General features: G+C 37.5%; 1 protein-coding gene across 1 annotated transcript; it reads right to left on the reverse strand.

The window, feature by feature from the left end:
• Window positions 1-24219: 24219 nt before the first annotated feature.
• On the reverse strand, window positions 24220-25612 carry LOC149183234 (glucan endo-1,3-beta-glucosidase-like). The gene is made up of 2 exons (XM_089418691.1): window positions 25481-25612; window positions 24220-25349 (listed from the first exon to the last, which is right to left on the reverse strand). The coding sequence occupies exons 1-2, from the start codon at window positions 25545-25547 to the stop codon at window positions 24247-24249; spliced, it is 1170 nt and encodes a 389-aa protein (XP_089274817.1). The 5' UTR covers window positions 25548-25612; the 3' UTR covers window positions 24220-24246.
• Between the last annotated feature and the right edge of the window lie 391 nt (window positions 25613-26003).

A 26003-nucleotide genomic window follows, 5' to 3' on the forward strand; every position in this document is an offset into this window, starting at 1 on the left:
TCATTTAGAGTAAACAAGATAGCTTAAATACAATACAAAATATGCATGAAACATGTTGGCTATGTTATATTAAGAAGTGAAAGCTCCAGTAATACAATACAACCATGACCAACCACTAGTCCCGATAGCGGAATGTTACAGTCACTGCCGTCTGCTACTTCAAAGAGATGTACTAGCTCTGCACTATGGAGAGGCCAAGGTTCGTTACAATACTATCCAAGCTTTCTCTAAGATACTCCTATCAGAAGCTTGGTTGACCAAAAGCCTCTACAATTAGTTATGAGGTTCTATTTACAGCAAAGGATATGGTGACCCTTGACATTCCCCTTTGTGACTCTTTTCCTACCCTCATGACTCTTCACCTACTACATGACTGTTATGTCCAACTATCGACACTTGGACTTTCACTTTACATGATGTTACATTACAATTCACATGTACCCATGTGGGATGACATAGGCTTGAGCAAGCCATGCAAGACATCACTAATACTCAGACATAGGTGGGATGACCAACTCTTTGACATCCTCATGGTGGCCGACCATGGCAAATTGATGCCAAGCTTGGTTGTCTGTGATGGTGTCTGTGCGCTAAATGGTGACATCCTGCTGAAAGCGAACTCTTGCCTCCATTGCATCTGGGTACACTGATATGGCCCCTCTATCCAACTCGTTTGATAGCATGCACATCATCGTCTTGAGTGTGGCTGGACTAGCAACATACTGATGCATAATGTCTGTGCTGATCTCCAAGTGTGTGTTGGTGACCATGTGCATCAACTTGTCGAAGTACATGTTCAGCTCCAGTCAGAGTTACTTCTTATCTTCTCCTCGGTGGGTGTTCCAAATGGGTGGGATCGCATGCATGCACACAATGAAATTCATGTGGTTGAATTCCCTTGCATGCGATCAACAACACTTCTCGCCTTGTCTGCTTCGTGCCAGCTGCTAGGATGGATCTATCACTTGTATGGGCGCAATTTCATTTGTCTATGCATGTTGCACCCTCTGTTGTACCTGTTCCTGCTGCAACTCATTCTCTCGTCTGTGCAACTCCTATTCTTCCTTGACTTTCCGCTTCAGCACATGCAACTCCTTCTTTGTTTCTCTCTCTACCTTCATGCCATCTTCTTTTCACACCGTCGCCTCATATCTTCAATCACCAAAGTTGCTTTTGTCACGAGTGGATCTACTTTGAACTCGCAACTTTGCTTTGCCTCTGTGTTTTCAACCACCTTCCTCTTACATTCGTCACATGCGGGTGTGCTGCGGATGGTGCTGCTTATTGTGATGTTGCTTCCCTATCATCCTGATGTCCTTGTCTATGAACAAATTGATGTCTTCATAGGTAGGAAATCTCATAGACACTTGATTGGCTGCAACCCCCGTTTTGTTCTCAACGGTGTCTTTAACTCTGCTCTCCTGGAAGCCATTGTACCTATGCTGCTGGGAGGCGGATGACTCCTGTGATACCTAGAGACATGGAAACACCCATGGCAAGAAATTTGTCAAATGAAAACCAAAACAAACTGGAGGATTGACATGCAACATACTTGTGTGACTATCCATGAAGATTCCACAATTTCCGCCGAGAGTTCGGGAGACTGACTGCCAAAACTGCACAATGCACAATCTGGGTTGTTAGGAGGATAACTGACTGTTGGAACTACCCAATGCAGAGTCCAACCTAGCCTGCTGAGGGCTGAAACTATGCAATGCGCAATTTCAGCTAGCAGTGACATGCAACCAACAAACTACTTTGTGCGGTTTCTAGGGCCAGCTCGACACTACCTCCATTAATTTCACAATGCAAGCCTAGAGGTCAGTGTTGGGGCCAGAATTGTGCAATTTTTGGGGGGAAGGCATAGTCTTTTCTTTCGGATATGCGCAGTGCGAGCCGGGCATGACAAGGTTCGGGCAAAGGCAGCCCAGACCCGCCGATGGGCGACTGAAAACATGAGAAGTCTGAATTCATGGTGATACTAAGTGTAAACAAGGGTGAAAGATCATGCATGCAACAGTAAGTGCAGGATTCAAAAAATTGGAAAGCATGCATGTATGTGAAGCGAGTCGTTGCAATAGTGAACGTCAGTGCAAAATAGTGTCATGCATGTGACAGCAGTGAGATGTAAACGAAAACTGAAATGATGCTTCTACAAGCTAACATACATTGAAACGATAGCAAGCACTCATTAAAATCAATAAGAAAACACTCACACAAGCCGAAACACAAAAAGCGATAGAAACACAACGCAAGACATGCAAAGCGGGCTTACCTTGAAATAGTTGAGCTGAATGTGCCGACGAATCCTAGATACGATGTGGGATGTCATAGTTATAATATCGATGTGAGGAATGAGCCCGGTGGCATTCGGTTCATAGGTTTTGATAAAATCAAGGTTATGATTCGCATGCCACAAATCTAGGAAAAGCGACACTTTGCAGGAGCTTTATGAAATGATCCTTGCATTTAACCTCTAACTGCAAAAAGTAGCTGCTAAAAATAGATCCCTAAATCTAGGGATGCCTCTGCATGTTTCCTTGGGAAAAGTAGTTCATGCATGCAAATCATTTTTTCTCGGTCCCAGAGGGAACCAGTCAACCTGAAGGCACATGCATTGGTTTGCGAGCCTGGGAGAGGGATTTGTGTAGTTTCTAGGCTGAGAAGAGATGGTTGTCCCAGAGGGAATACACAATTTCTAGGAGGAACAGGTGATTGTCTCCCAGGATTGTGCAATTTCTGGGCTGAGTAACTGTCCTGGGTTAGATTACGCAATTTTCTCAAGGAAGTCTGTCTGATTGGATTGCACAATTTCTAAGCCCAGTAGGCTACCTGACTAATTTCCACAATTTTTGCTAGATATTGGGTTGGCTGTCCCAAAGGGATTGTGTAATTTCTCGGAGTAGTAGGTGAGATCTGCCCAGAATTGCACAATTTTTGGGCTGAGTAGTTGCCTTGGGATGAATTGCGCAATTTTTGAGAGGAAGACTATCAGGAAGAATTGCGCAATTATGGAGCCTAGATGGGTTTCCAACTATGTTTACACAATTTCTCGAGGGAAGGTTGGTTCCCCTAAAGAATTGTGTAATTCCTAGAGGGAGCTACTCAACCAGCGATTGACACTAAGTCTGGAAATCAACCTATGAAGGAGGTGGAACAAAATTGCATGCATATGCTAACAAGACTCTATGAAACAACTGAAGCCTATGTGCTTGACGATGCAAGACATGTTGCTGAGGATGGTTGGTAGGGAGGCTCCAAAATGAAGCTAAGGAAAAATTTTGGAGGGTGCTTGTAGCTAGTACAACAAAAGCCTTTCATTCTCTTATCTTTGGTGAGAGAGCTCCTATATGACTTTGTTTAAATCTCCTGCTCTTGATGTAGACTCTGTTGTTGCTGATGTTGATTCCCTACTATCCTTGACACTGTAATAGGTATAGTTGTAATTGGAGCTATGGCTAGTTGAGAAGATTCCTCTTTTTCTTTAGGCAATTTCTCAATTTTCTCTTCCATTGTCTTTATCTGTACATTTTTCTCAATGACCACCTTAAGAATTTCTTCTTTGTGCTACCAACTTTCTGCTATCTCCTTGGTTTGAGGATCCTCTATAGAAGGTAGCTTCAGCTGCTTCAATACCTGCTGATATGGTACTACAAATAAATGATCCTACTTATGACTTGATTTTGAACTGAGATTTCCTCTTCCCTTAAATGAAATGAAGTTCATCCATATTAATCATTTTCCTAATATATTCTAGAGAGAAAATTCTCATTGGAACATATTTGGGAAATTTGTATGGAGCTAATTCAAATCCATACACTCTAATCTCCATATAATTTTGGTAAAGATACCAGTCTCCTGTCTTGACTTGGTCACTCAGGTGCAGGATCCTTTTGAGTTTTTGATAGATTCTCAGCTCAGTTTGGATGCTGAGAATTTGTGCAAATGGATGAATAAAACAATCAATGAAATCTGAAAACTTGAACTCAGTTGAGTTCCTCCTAATCAATGAAGTCCACTGTGTGACTGCTTGAACCACTTGTTGATCATCTTGCTTGTGTAAAGTTATAGGAAACCTATCTCCCTGTTGAAAAATAATCATATGCACTAGCATAGAGGAATATTTAAATACTCCTTCAGAATTAATTTTCATCAATTGTTCATGCAAACTTTCAACCAAAAATTGACTGTAATTATAAATGAAAGCGGGTTTGTTTTATTTGGAATATATGGATAGATAACCTAGGATAAATTCATATACCCATCGATCTATTGGTAACCTAACAAACAAGAAATTAAGGAAATGATGTGTTTAGCTCTCTCAGGGAACATGGATGTTGGATATGGTGGGTTCTTTTGAGTAAGTTCAACATCTTCTGGAAGTAATATCTCAAATATTTGAGCTCTTTGGGGGAAAGTGAGCTTATGTTATAGTTCCATTAAAATAGCAGTGGAGAAAATGCTCAGGGAATTATATTCAAGGATAAGAATCATCTTATTGATAATTTCAGGGGTGATGGATATCAGAATGTCTCCATTCTGAGCTACCACAGTTCTCTGTAGGGGATTTTACTTAGCTTGACACCACATGACTAAGTCAGGAAAAGGGTGGGTCTGAGGAAACATGTACATGGGAAATAAATATTCCCATAAGTTGATTTCATCGTTAGTGTCGTGGTAAGTCTTCTTTAACCAATGGTGCAATTCAAACATGTCGAATTCGCACTCTGTGTTTGTAATTTTGAAGAATTGGTCAGCCAAGGGAATGTGATCAAGGTCTAGGGCATAAGAGGCTTTGGGATTTTCCTGTGATGAAGTTTGACTAGTAGAGGGCTGATATTTTATTTTAGGAGCCATTATTTGCAAAATCAGGAGGAGGAAATAACAGAAGGTAGGGATGAAAATGCCTAACAGAAAAGGTTTTGTTTTGATTGTAATTTTCAGCTATGTCACAGAGCGGAAACAAGGAACAATGAAATTTAGGAAACTAGTGAATAAAAGATAAAGAGGGAAAATCATGTATTGGAGATGCAGGGCTTATTTATAACAGAGAATGGATTACCGTTAAGGGAAACCATTAATAAACAGGAGGATTTTCATTTATGGCCAATAGGAGAATATAACGGTTGGAAGAAATGGATAGGCGGATAGTTTGCAATGGATATGGACACGTGGAGTGAAATGGTTGGGGAATGGAAGGCGTGGGAAAGGGCATGACGTTGGCAAGATAATGTATGCGTGGAGTGGATAAGCGGATTTCGGAGGGGGTGGGTAGTGGTAAGTGGTAATGAGCGGGGGCTGCAGGGGTGCGGAGTGAGGAGGAGCTACGACGTTGCGAGGGTCCCGCGTGATTAAAAACCGCTTTTCGGACCCCCCTGTCATTATCGCGCAACTGTGGAAGGGGGTGTCAAATGGCTTCCCCGCTGTTGATTTGGGCGGGGAAGTGGATCACCATCCAAAAGTGCCCGGTACTTACCGCTTCGTGACAAAGTGGGTTTGTCGTTTTATGACTTTAGCTTATAACATAAAAAAAAATTCAATATGTACAAAAATTAATCACTCTTAAGAGGTAATTAAGTACTAATCAATCCAACCTTAAACTAATATATCTCTTGGAAAAATTTTGAGAATGTTAGGCCAAATATATTCTATTATATCCTATCTAATAATTTTCTACCAAGATTAAACAATTCGGTGAACTTATTCACTAATCTAAAACATAAATTTAAATGATTTGATCATGATTAAACAATATGTTTCAAATAAGAAAAAAGGTTGTGGCATTTAAACAAGATGCATGATCTAGGTAGATGTTGGTGGCCACGCACCTATCCCACTTGGACCCCCATAGCTGTCTCTTTCAGTTTTTTCGGTTTCCTTATTTGTAGCACAATTTACTATTTTTAACATTTTTTCGGGTCCTAAACTTCCGGAGCCGTTTTGAGGCCCTAAACGACATTTTCTTTTTTGGGAAATCTAGGAGCAACATGGGTCCATGGACCGATGTTTCTCTTCCCAAAGTTGTAGTTCTCGGATATATATTTCTAACGAGATATTGCGTGCGTCAAACGGAGATCGTATGCCAAAGTTACAACCCCTGGAAGTTGATGTACCAATTTACCCAAACAGGGCCCACAATTTGGCATTTCATCTTCTAGGGTTAGATTTTTGGATGTTTATGTTTTTCCATTGTTTCTCAAAAATAAATAGGCCTTCGAGCCTCATTGTAACACATTTCAGAGGCATGTAGCCGCCACATCTCTTCTCAGAGATAAGCTACCATCGCCCTAGCTAGTTTCTTTCCATTTCTGTGTGTAAGCATATTTCAGTATTCTCCATTAATGAAATGAACTATTATTTCTGTTGCATCTCTATATGTATGGTTATATCTGTAATTTGTTGCGTTCCTGTTTAAATCCAGATCAGTGGTATCAGAGCAGTCTGCTCTTTCTTTGCCTTTATTTGCATGTCCCCAACGAGGTCGAGATATAAGGAGATAGGGCTTGAACTGGTCGAACTTTTGCATGACCAACCTCGCAAATCCTGACGGCCTCCCATGGCAGATGAAAAGAAAGATGAGGGGGCAAGAGATCCTATCAAAATCTTACTCAAAGAGGCCCTCAAGCGACAAAGGAATGTGATGATGGACAACTTTGCCCAAATCCTTCAGCGGCTACCCAGGGGCGACACATCTACTTCCAACAGCTACTCTGGAAGCGCCACACCCTTTAAGGTACAAGTTAACTTTGACATTCCCATATTTGAGGGTCAAATAGTTGCAGACGCCATAGATAAATGGTTAAATTTGCTAGAAGGGTATTTTTCTGTTCATGATTTTTCCCACTGGGAAAAAATTACTTTCGCTCTTCTTAAAACTGCCCCCCACGTCAAGGACTGGTGGGAACCTACTGCGAGCTGAAGGATGAAAGAATGACCTCACTGTTTTTAGCCGCACACACTTGGACTTCATTCTGGAGTGCCATCAAGGAGTAGTACTACCCTATCAGAAGCTATGAGGATCAATACATAAAGTGGACCATGTGGTGGCAGGGAATGGACCAAGACGTGCCAGAGTTTACCAATATTTTCTATACCCTTCACACAAAGTTGGGTATCAAGGATTTATAGCAGCATTTGGTACTTAAATACCACATATTCTTGCACAGGTACATCCAAGAAGAAATAGAATTCCTAAACATCTCCTCGCTTGGCACGACATATTGATATGCCATCAGGATCGAGCAAAATTTTAAACAGAAGAAGCAAGACTTTGGATCTGCGAATCCGAAGCAAGGGAAAGGTGCCCGCAAACTGTAGAATAAAGGACAAAGTCAAGGCAGGGCGACCCAAGACAACCTACCATAGTTGCAAGCAAAGAACAGTGCCGCGAAGCCGAAAAAGGACACAGGAAAGTGGTGTGAGTTCCTGTTATCCCCGGTTAACCACATTATTTATTACTATGGCCCATCCCATTATTACATTATTCCCTTGGATACCTCCCTTTGTACCCCATGTTATCCCCCCTAGGTATATTACAGTTCCATAAGAGCTCCACTCACAACACAAGTGAGTTTCGGGCTAAGCAGTCATTGGTGGCCAAACTAAAGGTTTTAGAATTAGATGCATGTTCTGACTCTGAGTCAAAACCCAACAAGGGGAATGAAAAAGAGAAGCATATTATCGATGCAGAGCCCAACGCCATTGTTGCCACCATGAAGATACAAAAGGAGGAACCTGAAGATCCATAGGAGGAGAAGCATCTCTTCCACTCCTAGATTTGGGTAAAGGGTTCCCCGCTACAATTCATTGTCGACATCAGGAGCTAAAAGAACCTCATTTCGATAGAGGTCATGAAGTGGCAGGGCTTACCGACCATAGCACATCCGCAACCATACACCATCGGGTGGCTTCACCAAGGATGGGATCTTCACGTGAGCCAGAAGTGTCAGCTTCCATACAACATCAAGCCCTTCACGAACGAGGTATTGTGTGATGTTGCTCCCCTTGATGTTTGTGATGTATTATTAGGACAACCATACTTGTGAAAGTGACATGCTGTGTATGAATCAAAGCCCCATGCTGTTATTGTTACTTTGGTAAATAAGTTGTACGGGATACCAGAGGTAGCATCGCCTACCGCCATATCTTTGGTTACTGCAAAACAATGCAGTAAGCTCATTTCCAAAACTGGGAAATTTGTTTTCCTGGTGATACGCCCTCAAGGAAAGAAGAAGACGGTGGCCACGACCTCCAGACAGGGCCCCTCTGCACGAAAACTACAGATGGACAAGGTCGTGGAGGAGTACGAGGACATTTTGACCTCCCCCATAGGGGTTCCTCTGCACTATCAGGTCAAGCACTCCATCGAGTTGACCCCAGATGCACCGCTGCCCAATGGACCAATCTATCGATGCTCCATTATGGAGAATGATGAAATCAAGAGGCAGATTCAGGAGCTGCTGCAGAAATGTCACATCCGTCCAAGTTCATCACCCTGTGGGAGCCCGATCGTGTTGGTACAAAAGAAGGACGGGACTTGGAGACTCTGTATTAACTATCGGGCGCTGAATAAGATCCTTGTCCATAATAGGTACCTGATCCCATGGATTGATGACCTCCTGGACCAACTAAAGGGGGGAAAGTATTTCAGCAAGATTAATTCGAAGTCAAGATATCACCAAGTACCAATCGAACCCTCTGATGTGTGGAAGACTGCCTTCAAAGCCAATGAGGGCCTTTTCGAATGGTTGGTTATGCCTTTCGGATTGACAAATGCTCCTACAACCTTCATGAGGCTAATGGATGACATCTTGCGGCCATTCACCAACTCATTTGTAGTGGTATACTTGGATGACATCCTGATCTTCAGCCAGAGTTGGGGAGAGCACCTCCACCACATCCAACAGGTTCTCCAAACACTGCAGCAACACAAGTTATGTGCCAATTTGGAGAAATGCACTTTTGACATGACCCAGGTTCACTATTTGGGATACATTATTGATGAATGGAGGGTGCATGTGGATCTAGCCAAGATCCAAGTCATTCAGGATTAGCCATCTCCAACCACTCTGATAGAGCTCCGTAACTTTCTAGGTCTTGCCAACTTCTACCGCAGGTTCGTGTTGGGATTTCTCATATTACTCGTCCCTTGAGTCAAGTAACCAAGGGAGGAGTCAAATCAAAACTCTTTTGGTCTGAATCTCAATAGAAGACATTCACAAAGTTGAAAGATCTCCTCTGCTTGGCACCAGTTCTCGCATTACTAGACTTGCAACAACCATTTGAGGTCGAGACAGATGCCTCTGACTATGCTATTGGGGCAGTCCTTACTCAACACGGGCATCCAGTGGCATATCATAGTGAGACACTTTTAGACACAGTCCGGAAGTATCCCACTTATGACAAAGAGATGTATTCCATTGTGCAGGCCTGCCGACAATGGAAGCATTACATTTTGGGGAAGGAAATGGTCATCCACACAGACCACCAACCCCTGTAGTTCATACAGACCCAAGGGAAATTGTAGAATGATCACCATCAGAAGTGGTCCACATACCTGCAACAGTTCCATTTGAATATCAAGTATAAGAAGGAAAGCACCAATAATGTTGCAGATTGCCTCAGTCGACCACCGATCATGGCGTTAACCACCGTGCTCAACTCTTGTCGGCACGAGACTTTTGATTGGCCACTTCTCTACAAAAGTGACCCAAAATTCGGCCACACATACCAGACACTCTTGGAGGGTCAACATGTTCCAGATTTTCGCCTCCAGGATGCCCTGTTATGCCACCTAGGTCACCTTTTTGTTCCTTCAAGTGAGCATGCCAAGATGATTTGGGAAGCATACTACAGTCGGTCTGCTGGGCATTTCGGGGTTGAGAAAACGGTGGCAATACTGCATAAGTATTTCTACTGGCTGAATCTTTGACACGATGTCAGGAAGTACATCAGATCATGCACTGCCTGCGCCATTGCCAAACCAACCATCAAGAAGTAAGGCCTCTATACCCCACTACCTACCCCTAGTCGACCTTGGGAATCCATCTCCATGGATTACATGTTGGGCCTTCCTTATACTAAGCATGGAAATGACTGTGTTTTTGTGGTCGTAGACAGGTTCTCGAAGATGGCCCTCATGGCAGCCTGCAAGAAGAATATGACAACAGAAGCCACTGCTAAACTCTTCTTTGAACAAGTGTGGGTACACTTTGGGACCCATAGTCTATCATCTCAGATCAGGACAATAGGTTCCTGAGTACATATTAGTCCAGTCTCTGGTCGATGTTGGACACCAAACGCACTAAGTCCACAGCGTTCCATCCTCAAACTAATGGCTAGATAGAGGTTGTCAACAGGATGATCGTACACATTCTGCGCATGTACAACTCAAAGAATCCATGCACATGGGATGAGAGCCTCCCCTATGTTAAACACAGCTACAACCGGGCTCTCCACAGCTCGACTGGCCACAACCCTTTTCAGGTGGGCTTGGGATTCTAGCTACTATGTCCCATTGATGTGGCCATGCCATTTGCAGCTACTCATGCAGATTCGAATCATGTCCAGTCTGAAACAGATAAGGCAAACAAATTCATTGAGCACATCCAATATATTCGCCAGCAGGTACGCGAAATTCTGGATCAATCAAATTCCAAGTACAAGCAACGACATGATCAACATTGGGTGCCACACAAGTTTCAGGTGGGAAAAAAAGTTTGGTTGCATTTACAAAAGGAATGCCTTATCGAAGCCCATAGGAAACTCAGGCCACTCTGATATGGTCCTTACACCATTACTAAGGTTGTGGGAGACAGTGCATTTGAGCTCAGCATTCCCCCATTCCTTGGCCTGCACCCAGTGTTCAATGTGGACCACCTTCGCCCATACTTTCCACCATTACTAGACACATCCGACATTGCAGAACAGCTCACACCCACAAAACTAAATCCAGATTGCACGGAACAAGCTGCCACTGATCGGATCATGGAAACACAGATCAATCACACTCGCCAGCAGAATATCCAACTGTATCGAGTTGTAAAAGTAGACCAACTCCTTCACCAGGGCAAGTGGCTCACTAGGGACCAAGTTCAGTAGAAGTTTCCTCATCTGATGGAGGAACTCAACGCAATGGGGACCATTGCTTCGTAAGGGGGGAGGAATGATCCATTTGGATGTTGGTGTCCACCCACCTAACCCACATGGACCTCGACAATTTTCTCTTTCAGTTTTTTCAGTTTCCTTATTTGTAGCACAGTTTACTATTTTTAGCAGTTTTTCGGGTCCTGAACTTTTAGAGTCATTTTGAGGCCCTAAATGACGTTTTTTGGGAAATCTAGGAGCAACATGGTTCCATGGACCAATATTTCTCTTCCCAAAGTTGTATTTCTCAGATAGATCTTTCTAATGAGATATTGCACACGTCAAATGGAGATCATATGCCAAAGTTACGACCCCGGAAAGTTGATGTACCAATTTACCCAAACGGGGCCCACAGTTTGGCGTTTCATCTTCTAGGGTTAGTTTTTTGGATGTTTAGGGTTTTCCCTTGTTTCTCAATAATAAATAGGCATTCGATCCTCATTGTAACATAGTTCAGAGGCTTGCAGCCACCACATCTCTTCTCAGAGATAAGCTACCATTGCCCTAGCTAGTTTCTTTCCATTTCTATGTGTAAGCATATTTCAGTATTCTCCATTAATGAAATGAAGTATTATTTCTGCTGCATCTCTATATGTATGGTTATATCTGTAATTTTTTGCATTTTTGTTTAAATCTGGATCAATGCACACAAAACCTTAATTTATTACAATGCAATTTATTTCTTTGAAGTGGCATTTAAATAGGCTCACTTATTCAAATTTTGATTTTCTTTTGACGAGGTTTCATTTCATCTCTCTTTCTTCTTGTTTTGCTATTTTTTCATTTTCATTTTTTATTCTTTATTTTTCAGACCCTCTTTTATAAATAAAAATTAAGTTATCAAAAATAAAGGATGTTACAATAGTAGACAAAAGGAGTTTCATTAGGTAACCATTATAAGATAAAAATCAACTAGAAGGTGTGATTTTTATGCTTGCTTTTCTCTAGTATGGGAATTGCACAAGTACGAAGAGCAAGGTACTCTCTATGGAGTTACCTAAATGTTGTCGCCTATTTGGTTGTCAAAGAAACTTAATCCCATTTTTCTCTCTCTATCTTCCCACTCCTTTTTTCTCTGCAAAAATATGGAACAAAATACAATAACATAGAACGGACCCTACTCCTTTCAATGGCTCAATATATAACATACTTTGATAGCTAACTAGGGGTGAGATTTCACTCCCTCAAATAGAGTTACAAGTTTGAACCTTCTAGAGTCTTGTGCAAATTCCACATATGGCTAGCCCCATATACTTGAGTAATGGGGGATATTTTCACATCCACTCATATCATGGTGGTCAACGTGATAGGTCAACATGCAAGAGGCATGAATTTTTCATACAAACTTTGTTTGACATGATTGTTGCATTATTGGAAATTTCTTTAAGTGTATAATAACATCAAGGGGTCCTACATATGTGAGAGTTTATGGACCCCCAAAAAAGTCATTTAATGCCTCAAAATTCCTTCATAAGGTGTTAGAAACCAATTCTCCACACCAAGTCCCTTTAGTAAAAATGACCTTGTAAGCTCGTTCCTCGAATTTTTCCACTTTAAAGCATTGAGATAGATGAAAAGTAATATAATGATCCAATTTGGATCAATAAGGGGGATTGGTGAATGGTTTATGGATGCAACCAAGGTGGCTGGTTGGGATGGCTAAAGGATCAACCCATCCCTCGACATCATCTTCATCTCACTCCTTTGGGGATAATACTATAAAATTTCCATGTTGCACGAGGACTCAACTTAGAGTGGCTATATCTATCTATTTCTAGTAGACACTCTTGCTTAACAAAGGATTATAGGTAGTGAGTTAGGCCCTTTTTTAGAAGGATGAAGACCTATTATTGGGTCACACCTAGCATTCTCTCTATCTTGTTCATACCCCTGACTCAACCCTTAGAATTATCCAATGTCGAAGTAGTTGACATGGAGACCTAAAATGATATTTTCCCATAATTTCCTAAGGAAATAAAAAGGTGCCACCTTATTATTACATGTAGTTCTATCAAATACCATAAACCACCTATCCATCCAATGGTTTAGAAATGGATGGAAGGTGCAATGATCTATAGAGATGCATTTATTTTCATTAATGGTTGTAATTAGGTATGTGGGTCAATAAATAATGTCTTTAATTGTTTCTTAGTGATTTTTATGTCTATAACTTGTTATTTATTCAAACCAATTCTATAATATTTAACCATTGTAGTCCTATAACCAAAAACAATAGCTAAGAAGATTTTGTCCTTTGCAATAGATTCTACAATTGCATCTAAACATGTGGCTAGAGACAATCATGAGGGTTTCCTTGTGTTTCAAAAGCTATGTATGAGTGCCATTAGAGAACTCAGACTTGTATTTTTGGTGGTTTTGTTGGTTGGTTGTGTCCCCTTTGAGGTGATGTCTTGTTCGGGTTTTTAGTGGGATCCATATAAGTCAGGTTTCCTACAATTCAGTGTAGTAAAACACAACTTCAAAATAAAATAACATAAACCAAACTTATATAACATTGTCAAAAATTTGTTTATTTTGTTTCTTTGTGTTGTTTTTTCATAATAATAAATAATAATTTAAATTTAAGATATATTATATTATATTATCAAAAAAATTGTTTATTTTATTTCTGTGTTGTTTTCTCATAATAATAAATAATAATTTAAATTTAAGATTATATATTAAATTGAGGTATGAAACTTCTTATTTACCGGATAAAAATCCATTTCTCCATCACTATTTGATTACAACATTTTAAAAAATATAAATAATTAAAAAATTAAAAAAATATGATTAATTAAAAAAAATCTATATTCATTCTAGTACTTTTTATATATTAAAACCTTTTAACGAAAATGACATTTCCTCGAATCAATAATTATCAAATAATTAAGTTAGCATGTCAATTAAACAATTGCTGACTCTCTTTCTCCTCGTCGATATATCCCAAAGTTTTCTTATCTAAAAAGGATTTTCTTCCATTCAAAATATTTTTGTAAGTTGAAATTTCTTTTAATATGTGATAAAACTAGCATTTGTTTTTATTTTTTAATATGATAGCTTTGTACAGGCCTGTTCTTTTTTTAACACATGGTGAATCGGTCACTGCTAGTTCTAATCTATGGGAGACTTTTTTTTAACACATGGTGAATCGGTCATTGTCAGTTCTAATCTATGGGAGACTTGGGAGACCCAGGATCAATCCTCGTAGCTGCCTCTATAACACCAGGAGTACATCCAACTACTTGCAAGTCGGATATACTAAGACCCTATACTAAGATCCTATGATTATACTAAGATCCTATTGTTATAGACATATTTGGGCACTGTAACCCCAATCACATATGTCCATAAACCAAGGGCTTCTGAGTCCCTAAAAGTGTTGTTTCATGCCCTAAAGGAACAAGGTCAGGTGATTACATCATCTCCCAGAAGTTCTCCACAGAAAACTGCTCAGAACTAGTCAAAACTGGACCATACAGATTGCCCAGTGCTAAGGGTGTGATGCATCTCACCTGCTTAGTGTAAAAAGTGCGATGCATACTGGAAAGACCTTCTGTAGGGTGCAATGGGCGAGAGTAGACAAATGGCAGAGACAATTTGCAAGATGGATGATCATGGAATCTTCCAGAAACTTCTCCTGTGACACTTGCCTCTCTGAATTTGCCCAGGGATGAGTAAGAGATCATCAATCTCCAAGTGGAATCAAGAACTATCAGAGAGAAGACACTAATCAAAATCCCAGAAGCTGACTCACCCCCTTGCAATCATCTATATATGGATCCCTCATCCTAGAGATCCGAGGGCTGGAATATTGTATCTTGTAAGGAAGTTCTGTTGGTTTCCTAGTGGAAGATCATAGTGTTGGGTGATCTAAGATTTTCATGAGGTGAAGAAGGGCTTTCATGCTGGGAGGATGACGCTGGGTCAGATCAATGGGTTGTAATCCTCTCTTCTAATCTTTATATTAATAAAGCTATTCAAGTTTTCCTCCACATTCTTGTAAGTTTGATGATATATGCATTTGTGTGGTCAATATATATCTGGTCCTATATTGTTTATCATTGTAGATCTCTGCACTTTGAAGGTATTATGCTGCTTTAACTTTACAGGTACTCTTTGAAGCGGAGTGGTCAAGGAAGGAGCAACAAAGACCTGTTAGAGAGGAGGAGGAACAAGCAAGGAACCGAGCGAAAGATTGAGGTTGGTATTCTTTGCTCCTCTCCTATCTACTTCTAGTAAAGGAAAACGAAGGTAACTTTAATCTGTTTGTTTCTAAGATAGTTACCCGTCTTAGTGGGACTAACAGCTCTGCATAGACACTAGATTTCCCGATAACACCTATGATTTTAACACATGGTGAATCGGTCACTGTCAGTTCTAATCTATGGGAGACTTGGGAGACCCAGGATCAATCCTCGTAGCTGCCTCTATAACACCAGGAGTACATCCAACTACCTGCAAGTCGGATATACTAAGATCCTATATTAGATCCTATGATTATAGTAAGATCCTATACTAAGATCCTATGATTTTAGCAGTGGCCGCCTCTATAACACCAGGAGTACATCCAACTACTACCTGCAAGTCGGATATACTAAGATCCTTTGATTTTAACAAGAACAAAACTCACTCGAAAGGGGAATCTGCTCCTTTAGCTACCACCACAGCAGGTCACTGTACTCCATGAGATTTGAACTTCGGTCCCCTAGGCTTCACCCAAGTGAACCTACTATCAAACCACACATCAATATACTCATACAATCCTACTTTTAACCTAAACTTCGTTATTATCCTCGAGGCCACAATTTGTAGGTTAGGGCTATTAAAATTTTGAAAATCGAACCACAATCTTGACTATTTTCTTATTCATGGATACATACTACTCCCCCTTCAGCGTGCCTTACAAAGATCAACATACTGTCATAACATAAAATATGATAATTCATTTGGTACGCCATATTCGATGCATGCACATGGATTATAAATTTAATAGAATGCTAATTTTTTAATTGTATTTTATCGAATTTTTAAAATTTTAATTTAATTAGATTTTAGGATGTTTCAGTGGATTATTAAAGTAACATAAGTTTATAGAAATTAAGAGATTCAAACCACAATCTTGCCTATTTTCTTATTCATGGATACATGCTACTCCCCCCTCAGCGTGCATTACAAAGATCAACATACTGTCATAATGTAAAATATGATAATTCGTTTGGCACGCCATATTCGATGAATGCACATGGATTATAAATTTAATAGAATGCTAATTTTTTAATTATATTTTATTGAATTTTTAAAATTTTAATTTAATTAGATTTTAGGATGTTTCAGTGGATTATTAAAGTAACATAAGTTTATAGAAATTAAGAGATTCAAGGTTTAAATTTTAGTGGTTGTGAGTTATTTTTTAGAGAAAATGATAGATCGTAGATTCCAAAAAATATTTTTAGCTATAGTTAGAAATAAAAAGACTTAAATTTATTTTAAAGATAATTATGTTTTTTTAGCTTTTTAGTTTAACCACAAAAATAGTTATAAGATAAAATAAAATTATCTATATATATATATATATATATATATATATATATATATATATATATATATATATATATATATATATATATATATATATATATTTGAACATGTGGTATGGATAAGTCATACTATTGACCCATGATATTGTAATTAAGTCTATCTATATGTTAAGGATCGCCGTGATAAAGTGATAGTAAATCTTTATGGTTAAGAATCTTATATATATCTATATATATATATATATATATATATATATATATATATATATAGATATATATATATATATATATATATATATATATCATTGACTCATAAACTAGGGCAATTATATCAATTAAATGATTGGTAGATGTGAGTAGGCAAACACTTACCTCATGATATATCTCATATTGCCAAGATAAAATAAAATAATAGTAAAAAATAATAATAAAATTAACTAAATTGATGATGATGACGATGATGGTTAAATTCCATTAAGACCAATAGATTTTATAACTGAGACTCTTTAATATTTTACTTCTATCATAAAAAAGAAAGGGGGAGAAGCATTTCAAGATCACTGTAGTTTTGTTGACTTAACAAGTCAAGAAGGTTAGTTGTGTGGCAAATGCTTTAAAAAGAATGTTATATAACCAACTCAAAGAATAGAAGAAAAGATAGATCATCAACTTAAAAAATTTCCTCTTCGAAGGGGAAACCTCCTTTACATTACATAAATGAACAATTCTTGGATGATACAAATGATAAGACCTCCTTAGTATATATAAGAGTCTAAGGGGTCACAATATAATCAAACCCTACATAAAAATAATAATATAAGGGCACAAAAATAACAATGGTGGACTTCTAAGGTCGTGGAGGCAGCGTAGTGGTAAAGTCGGCCTAGTCATGACGGACCGGTCTTGTGTTCGATCCCGAGCAAGGTCGTAGCTCGTTGTGTGAGTAGTTAGTCTAAACCGAGCCAAGCCCACTACCTTTTGGCCGTGGGGGTTTGGTCTAGTGGCAAGCGAACAATTTGCTAAGTTGTTCATGCAGCTATGCAGGTCACGAGTTCAAACCCCAAGAATACCCGAGGGATGTTCAAGGCGGCCTGGGCGGACCCTCCTAGAGGTTATAGAGGTAGCCGATGGGATTCGACCCCGTGTAACACGAGTACGATACCACTGTCATTGCCGATTCCTCTAGTAAAAAAAATAAAAATAAAAATAAATTAATTAATTAAAAAAAAATAAAAAAAATGGTGGACTTCTATGGGGCATAAAAATAACAACATGGTGGATACATGGGCACAACAATAACAATAAGGGTTACACTAACAATAACAATAAGGGGAATACACTAGTATTATAGGGACCTAACATGCCCTTTTCCTCCAAAATACTATTGTCTTCAGTGCTTGAGTAGTTTCAGATGCTTCTTTATAAAATTCTCATCCTGCCATTGGAGTCTTCAATGGGTAAGTTCTTCCACTTAAAGATATACTCTGGAATTAATCGATTCTGTAGTTGTTGGGTTCTTGTTTCTATGACTTCTTCAAGCTCAAATATGATTTTTTCTTCTTCCTCAAGTTCTAGCAACACTGTTTGAATTGGGAGGTCACCAATAACCTTCTTTAAGCATGAAACATGGAGAACTTGGTGTACTCAGGAAGCTGCAGGCAACTCTAATTTGTATGCCAGTGTACCAATCTTTTGTAACATGTTGTAAGGACCATAATGCTTGGGTGATAATCTATTATCCTTCTTAGCTTTTTTGAGGGACATTTGTTTGTATGGTTGTAGCTGTAAAAATACCCAGTCACCTACATCAAAACTTATTTCACTGCGATGTTGATATGCCTATTGTTTCATTCGATTATGTGTCAAAGTGAGGTTATCCTTTAAGAGTTGGAGAACTTGTTGTTGATGCTCGATGTGGTCTTCCACTATTTGTACCTTAGAATTTTATCTTAAAGATGATGTGATGAATGGTGGATGATATCCATAAAGTTCCATAAATGGGGTCATTTTGGTTGCAATATGGAAGGAAGTTTTATACCACCATTCAGCTAGAGGTAACCACTTGACCCATTGTGTTTGTTTATCAGATACAAAGCAATGAAGATATCCTTTCAAACATTTGTTCACTATCTCATTTTTCCAATTAGATTGAGGATGATAAGATGAGCTATGAGCTAATTGAGTACTAAGACAAGAAAATAATTTCGTCCAAAAAATTCCAGTTAAAATGAGTATCTGTCACTTACAATAATCTTTGGGTTTCCATGTAGCTTTTGAATTTCTTCTATAAATGCAGTAGAAACTATATTAGCTTTAAAAGGATGAGATAATGCACAAAAGTGTGCATACTTGGTAAGTCTATCAACTACCACCATGATGGCACTCTTTCCTTCATACTTGGGTAAACTTGTGATAAAATCCATTGACAGATCCTCCCAACGCTGACTTGAAATGAAAAAAGGTTGTAACAGACCCTCTCAACTTTATTTTGTTGGAAAACCAAACATTCTACCACAAAATTCTTAATATCAAATTTAAGTCCATCCCAAAAAAAATCCTTCTTGACCATGTGGTAAGTTTTTAAAAATCCTGAGTGCCCTCTTAAGGTGGAGGTGTGCGATTCCAAAAGAATATTTTGCTTGAGTTAGGAATTCTTACAGAGATATAAGAGATGCTATAATGAATCATTTTTCTAGCCAAATGTATCAGATGTACTGGGATCTTATTGTCATAGAAAATTTTAGGGGCGAATGTTCGCCCTTTGGCGAAATTAAGGGGTTTTAAAAATTTAGTGGGCAAATATTTTGTATCATAGTACGTTTTTACAAATCACCTCAAATAGCCCACCTTATTTTAAGGGAGAGGGTTAAAAAGGTAAATTTAGCCCTTGAAATTAGGAGTTACAACCTTCCATTCGCCCATTTTCAAGAATAGGTTTTATTTAAGTGAATCCATTCGCCCATTTTCAAGAATAGGTTTTATTTAAGTGAATCCTATGGGCCAAAGGCCCAAATACCATATTTATAAAAGAGGTATGGTAAATTAATAAAAATATAAATAAATGAGAGGTATGGTAAATAAATAAAACATTTTTTATATTTACTCCATAAGTCACCTTATATACATGCAAAGGTGTAAACAAATAAAAATATAAGTAAAGTGGAGGTATGGTAAATAAATAAAAATATAAATAAACTAGTCACATGGTAAATAAATAAAACCTCTTTTTATATTTAGTCCATAAACCTCGTTCTATTTATGAAGGCTCAAGAAAGAGGTTTTATTTAAGTGAATCCTATGGGCCAAATACCATATTTGTAAAAGAGGTATGGTAAATTAATAAAAATATAAATAAACGAGAGGTATGGTAAACAAATAAAACATTTTTTTATATTTACTCCATAAGTCACCTTATATTTACAAACACTCAAAAAATGTGTTATATTTAGGTGAAACCTATGGGCAAAATACTATGGGACAAATACCATGGACTAGATTGTTATTAATACCATGCAAAAAAACATTATTAACCCTAATATTAGTATTAATAAAAATAAAAATGGCACATGGTATTGACCCATGGTATTCACCAAAATGGCACATGGTATTGACCCATGGTATTCACCTGGAATGTAGCCTATTCAAATGGGGGAATTAAACCAGCATAGATCCATCTTTACTTTAGATCTACTAACCCCCGAGAGGTATCAAATATCATGATATGCAAACTAGCATAGAATGAAAAAATATTTGATCCGATCAAGAGTAAAAATGGATGTTGTAATTTAATGTATGTTAAACATTTTAGCTTGGTTAAAATAAAAAATAAAATAAAAATCAACTATTAATTTTATTAATTTTTATAAATTACTAATAGTAATTTTTAAGCTCCAGGTTTATGATAACCCATGGTATTGACCCATGGTAATACCATGGTATTCATGTGAGAATAGACTATTTAGAGGGGAAATTCTATCATCTTAGATCCATCTTAATTCTGGGTCTACCAAGTGCTCAGAGGGATAAATAGATTTCATCCCCCTAAGAGTGGTAGATGTGGAGTTAAGATGGATATAGGTTGGTTTTTATGATAATGAAGATATTAAAAACATCTTAAGGTGAATGGTTAAAGCATAGACATTGGAAAAGTATATTTGTATACTTCTGTTTTAAATTGAAACAAATCCAGGGCTAAAAGGAATGGATTGATTGCACTAGTCATCCTTCCATAACTTTCCAACGTATACTGGAGTAAACAGATTGTAATTTGGGTAATTTTTCTAATTGCAAACAGGAACATACTTGTGTATTGGCAGGGTGGTTACGAGGTCCCTAGAAGTGATGAATTTGAATTTTTCTTGGTTTTATATATAGTATTAGGTTTTTTCTCATGCTTTCTGTGAATGGCACGGGTGAATTTTATCCTACACCCACTAGGTTATCGATATGTAATTTCGGTAATTTTGATTTCAAAAGATATTTTAAAGAAATGCAATGATTTCATTTGTGTATTCAATAAACACAAGATTTTATAATTGAGTAAAATATTCGCCATGCCTGGTGAGAGATTCGCCAAAAAATTATATATACATATCATATTATTGATAAAATCGCCTTCCATCTTTCCTGTATACCATGGAGATTCGCCCATTTATTATACATGTAAATTTAGAGGGGGTTCTTAAAATTTTCCCTGCTTATTGTAACTTTTGAATGAGTGTCCACACTCTTCGTCATTATTCCATTCATCCCTTGCTTTGATAATCCAATCAAGTTGGATAATAGAAATGGCACAAACAATGCTTCCAAATCCTCATCCTTTCTTGAGAGTGCACCTGCAACAACATTTTTCTTCCCTTTTCTGTAGATGATTTCAAAGTCATAACCCAACATCTTTGCGGCCCATTTTTTCTGCTCTTCTGAGGATAATATTTGTTCCAAAAAGTATTGAAGACTATCATGATCTGTTTTTACCTTGAAGTGTCTTCACATTAGATAAGATCTCCATTACTTTAGTGCATGTAGTATTGCCAACATTTCCTTCTCATAAATAGGTTTTTGTAAATACTTTCCTTTGATTGGATGATTTTCAAAAGAATGGGTCTTCCTTCTTACATTAAAACAACACCAATTCCATTTCCTGAGACATAAGATTCCACAATAAAGGTTGTTGTGAAGTTAGTAGCTAAGACTAGTGCTTGACACATTGCCTCTTTAAGATGTTCAAATGCCTTAGTTGCTTCTGGATTCCAATAAATTGCATCTTTCTTTAGTAATGTAGTTAGAGATGCTACTATTCTCCCATAATTCTTAACAAACTTCCAATAATACCATGTTAACCTGAGAAATCCTCGAAGATGCTTTATGGTTGTGGGGATTTTCCATTCCTTAATGGCTTTAATTTTGTTAGGGTCTACCTTAACACCCTCATGAGATATAATATGACCCAAATATTCCACCTCATGCACTCCAAAGAACCATTTGGAGTTTTTTTCATATAATTACTTTTTCTCCAATAGTTTGAGCACCCTATCAACATGTCGAACATGATCCTTCCAAGACTTGTTTTCCATTAATATATCATCAAAAAATACTAACACAAATTTTCTAAGGAAGGGTTTGAAAATGGAATTCATCAAACCTTGAAACGTCGAAGGTTCATTAGTAAGTCAAAAAGGCATGACCAAAAATTCATAATGACCCTCATGAGTTCTATTTTTTTTTTCAGAATGTCTTCAGTCTTCATTCTAATTTGATTATATCCTGAATGAAGATATATCTTGGTGAAGTAAATTTCTCCATGTAATTCATCCAACAATTCATCAATGACGGGAATGGGAAATTTATCTTTAATAGTGATATTTTTGAGCTCCCTATAATCCGAACACATACGCCATGATCTGTCCTTATTGTGCACCAACACTATGGAGTAGAGAAAGAAATTTGACGAGGTTGAATTATACAATCCTCTAACATTTCTGCAACCATACATTCAATTTCACTCTTTTGGGCATAGGGATATCTTGTCTTGATGATGAGCCACACTGGTTGGTTCGAAATGCCTGGGCCTAAATCTACCAATGTGATTTCTTCTGAAATTGTTTTCAGTTCAAATTATTATATTGTTTGCAGTTCAAATTATTATATTGATGACAAGGATTTAACTTCTGCTAAATATTTCTAGTACAGTTAAGATAGAGGATTTAGATTTATCTCAAAGATAATTATGTCCTTACTTTTTAATTTAATTATTAATCTATTGACTTCTATTACTTATTATTTTTATTATCACATATATTTTTAAATAAATATATTTTTAACTTACACTAATTTTATTTATAATTAATAATCATTATAATAAATTAAAATAAAATTATTATATATATATATATATATATATATATATATATATATATATATATATATATAAAAAGAAAATAAACTTGTTTTTCCATTGTTATTGAGAAATCAAATTGTACCTAATATGAATTAGCAACATTTAAACCATTTAATTTATATTATTTATATCAATTAAAATGTATTTATAAACATTTAAACCATTTAATTTATATTATTTATATCAATTAAAATGTATTTATAGTCAAACCTATATTACTTTGGAGTTGTCTATTTATTTATAATTAATAATCATTATAATAAATTAAAATAAAATTATAATATATATATCAAAATATCGTGAAAGAAAATCAATTTGTTTTTCACTGTTATAAAAAAATCAAATTGTACCTAATATGAATTAGCAACATTTAAATCAATTTGTTATAAAAAAATCAAATTGTACCTAATATGAATTAGCAACATTTAAATCAATTTGTTTTTTCACTGTTATAAAAAAATCAAATTGTACCTAATATGAATTAGCAACATTTAAACCATTTAATTTATATTATTTATATCAATTAAAATGTATTTATAGTCAAACCTATATTACTTTGGAGTTGTCTATTTTCTGGATTGTCGGGTGCTGGAATCCGGTGGAAAAATTTGAAGTCAAATCTTGATTTGTATTATTTACACTGGTTTTTTTAACTATACGTAGATTCAACACTCTAAAAAACCCTAGAATACTTCGATTGTGCATGGTTTAGCCATCAAACCTGTGATTTCAATAAATTCGGATTTAAAAAAATTAAACTGAAAAAAAAAAAAAAAATTCCAAAAAATTACACTAAATACAACTCTTATTATTTTATTTATTTTATAAAAATATGCTACTATAATTATACATAATGTGAATTAGCCACATTCAAACCATTTACTTTATTTAATTTATATTATTTATATCAAATAAAACTTATCTACCATAAAAGTAATATTAATTAATTTATTTATATGAATATGCTAATACAGTCACACTTTCAAAAATTAATATGAAGCCCTTCCATATTGTACTTGGTTTTGGTTTATTTCTTGTTTAATTTGTTTTGAATTTGGCAGAAATTTGTTAGATTCACATGTTTGAGTGGTTAATTCTCCATGGTTTTAAAACAAAAAATGAAGACCACCACAAAAATTTTCACAAATTCCAATCTTATAATAGTTACACAACGCCTATATTGATAACTATGTGGGCCTGTCCACATTGACTTGGTGAACATGGTACAGAGGATTGACATGGAGAGACGTTGACGGTGTATGCAGGCGTTCCACATCCACTCGTTACAGGTTGTCCAGGCGATTGATATGAAGAAAAGTCCACATGGTATGCAGGCGTTTCGTCGGGGTTGAAGAGGCCGAAGTGACGCTCCGTCTCATCCCCAGTCTTCTGATTCTCGTTGAAAATAGCGAAAATATAGGTCTCTACGCTCGTTCTGGGCCTCTTGGGTGTCCCTGCATTCGATAAAACGTGTTTGATGAGATTGTTGTTATAAGCCTGAGCATTCTTAACTGTGGCCACATCATTGCCAGCAGAAGGCCATCCGGTTTCAGTAATGACGATTGGGACGTTGCTATATCCCAAGGCTTCCATGGCCGACAGAAAAGTATCAACCATGGCATCAAATAAGTTGCTGTAGTTCCGATCTCCGTCGTGCGCCACCGCAGACGTGGACTCAAACAGAGCGTAGTCCAGAGAAGAGTCGTTTGTGTCAGCAATATAGCTGAAGTATGGATAGATGTTGGCCATGAAGGGAGCCCCGTTATCTGACAGAAATGTGAGTATCGAACTCATGGTGTCCTTCAGGTCGTCTCCGAAGGTACCCACAGAAGGCGGAAAGCTGTGGCTTATAACATTCAAGCTGTGGGGCGTGGAGACCTTGACGTAATCCTGCAGAGTGACATTTTGAATGGCAATAAGAATGTTGGTCATGGCAGGGACAAGATACGATGCGTACTGCGTGCTAGGCAAAACCTCGTTGCCCACTGCAATGTATGTGATATTGGTGGCGGGATAGAAGGGAACAATGTTGTCTTTAACCCAACTGTTTGCTGAATTCTGGCTGGAGGATATGGCCTGCAATTCGTCATTACCGATTCCCACGATTACATCGATCCCAGAATTCTCAAATGCTTTCAGCGCATCTTGGCTGGCACGGAAAATCCTAGTTTTTCCAATGTTGTTATTCTTCAGCAAGGTTACCACCTGGTCTGCAGTTGGTAGATTGTCTCCAAGCATGCCGTAGTTGACTCCTATTTTACCAGCATCTGCAAAACGAATTGAACTATAATAAGCTATATAGAGAAACCGTGTCGATATCTATGTGTAATAACAATTCGATTATATGAATTCTTGGAATTAAGAAGAAAAGATAAGTGTTATGTTAATGCCAACTTGCCTGAGAGAATTGAACAACACAAGACGGCAAAACACCCAGTGAAGATGATCTGCGTTGAGGCTGCCATTTCTCAGAGGGGAAATGAGAGACATGAGAAACGTACGCGAGGACGTTCACTTTATGAGATGCGTATGCCGTGCCGTGTGGGACAAGCAGGAGTCTGCAACCTTTGATTGATTGAATATGGCAGCTTCCTACCCCATCTAAATCCCTTTTGAAATTGGACTCCATTACACATGTACAAAAGGCAGTGTCACATTAACTGTCAGTATTGGTCAATAGAGAAACGTTGATTACGAAAGTTTCCTTCCCATCTAAAACGAAAGCGACATATGTACAAAAATGAGATTCATGGTCTCGAGCACGCGGACTCGCGCTTATTCGTCGATAGAGAAAATACACTCTTAATTTCCCTCAATAGGGAAACTTTCGATGATATCAGACTACCTTTTTGGTCCACTTGATTTGAAGTTGGAGAGTAGCTATCCTGGTCAAATCCGAGCAGGGTGTGTGAATTTATTTC

This window comes from Pinus tabuliformis, chromosome 3_2 (genome assembly GCF_031772625.1).
Source record: "Pinus tabuliformis cultivar Carrire ecotype Pingquan chromosome 3_2, CPIR1, whole genome shotgun sequence".
Classification (NCBI taxonomy): domain Eukaryota; kingdom Viridiplantae; phylum Streptophyta; class Pinopsida; order Pinales; family Pinaceae; genus Pinus; species Pinus tabuliformis.

Coding starts and splice junctions, on each gene's coding strand:
- LOC149183234 (XM_089418691.1), bottom strand. CDS start 25,547: ATGGCAGCCTCAACGCAGATCATCTTCACTGGGTGTTTTGCCGTCTTG. Junction 25,350..25,480: donor GTGTTGTTCAATTCTCTCAG/GCAAGTTGGCAT, acceptor TTCGTTTTGCAG/ATGCTGGTAAAATAGGAGTC.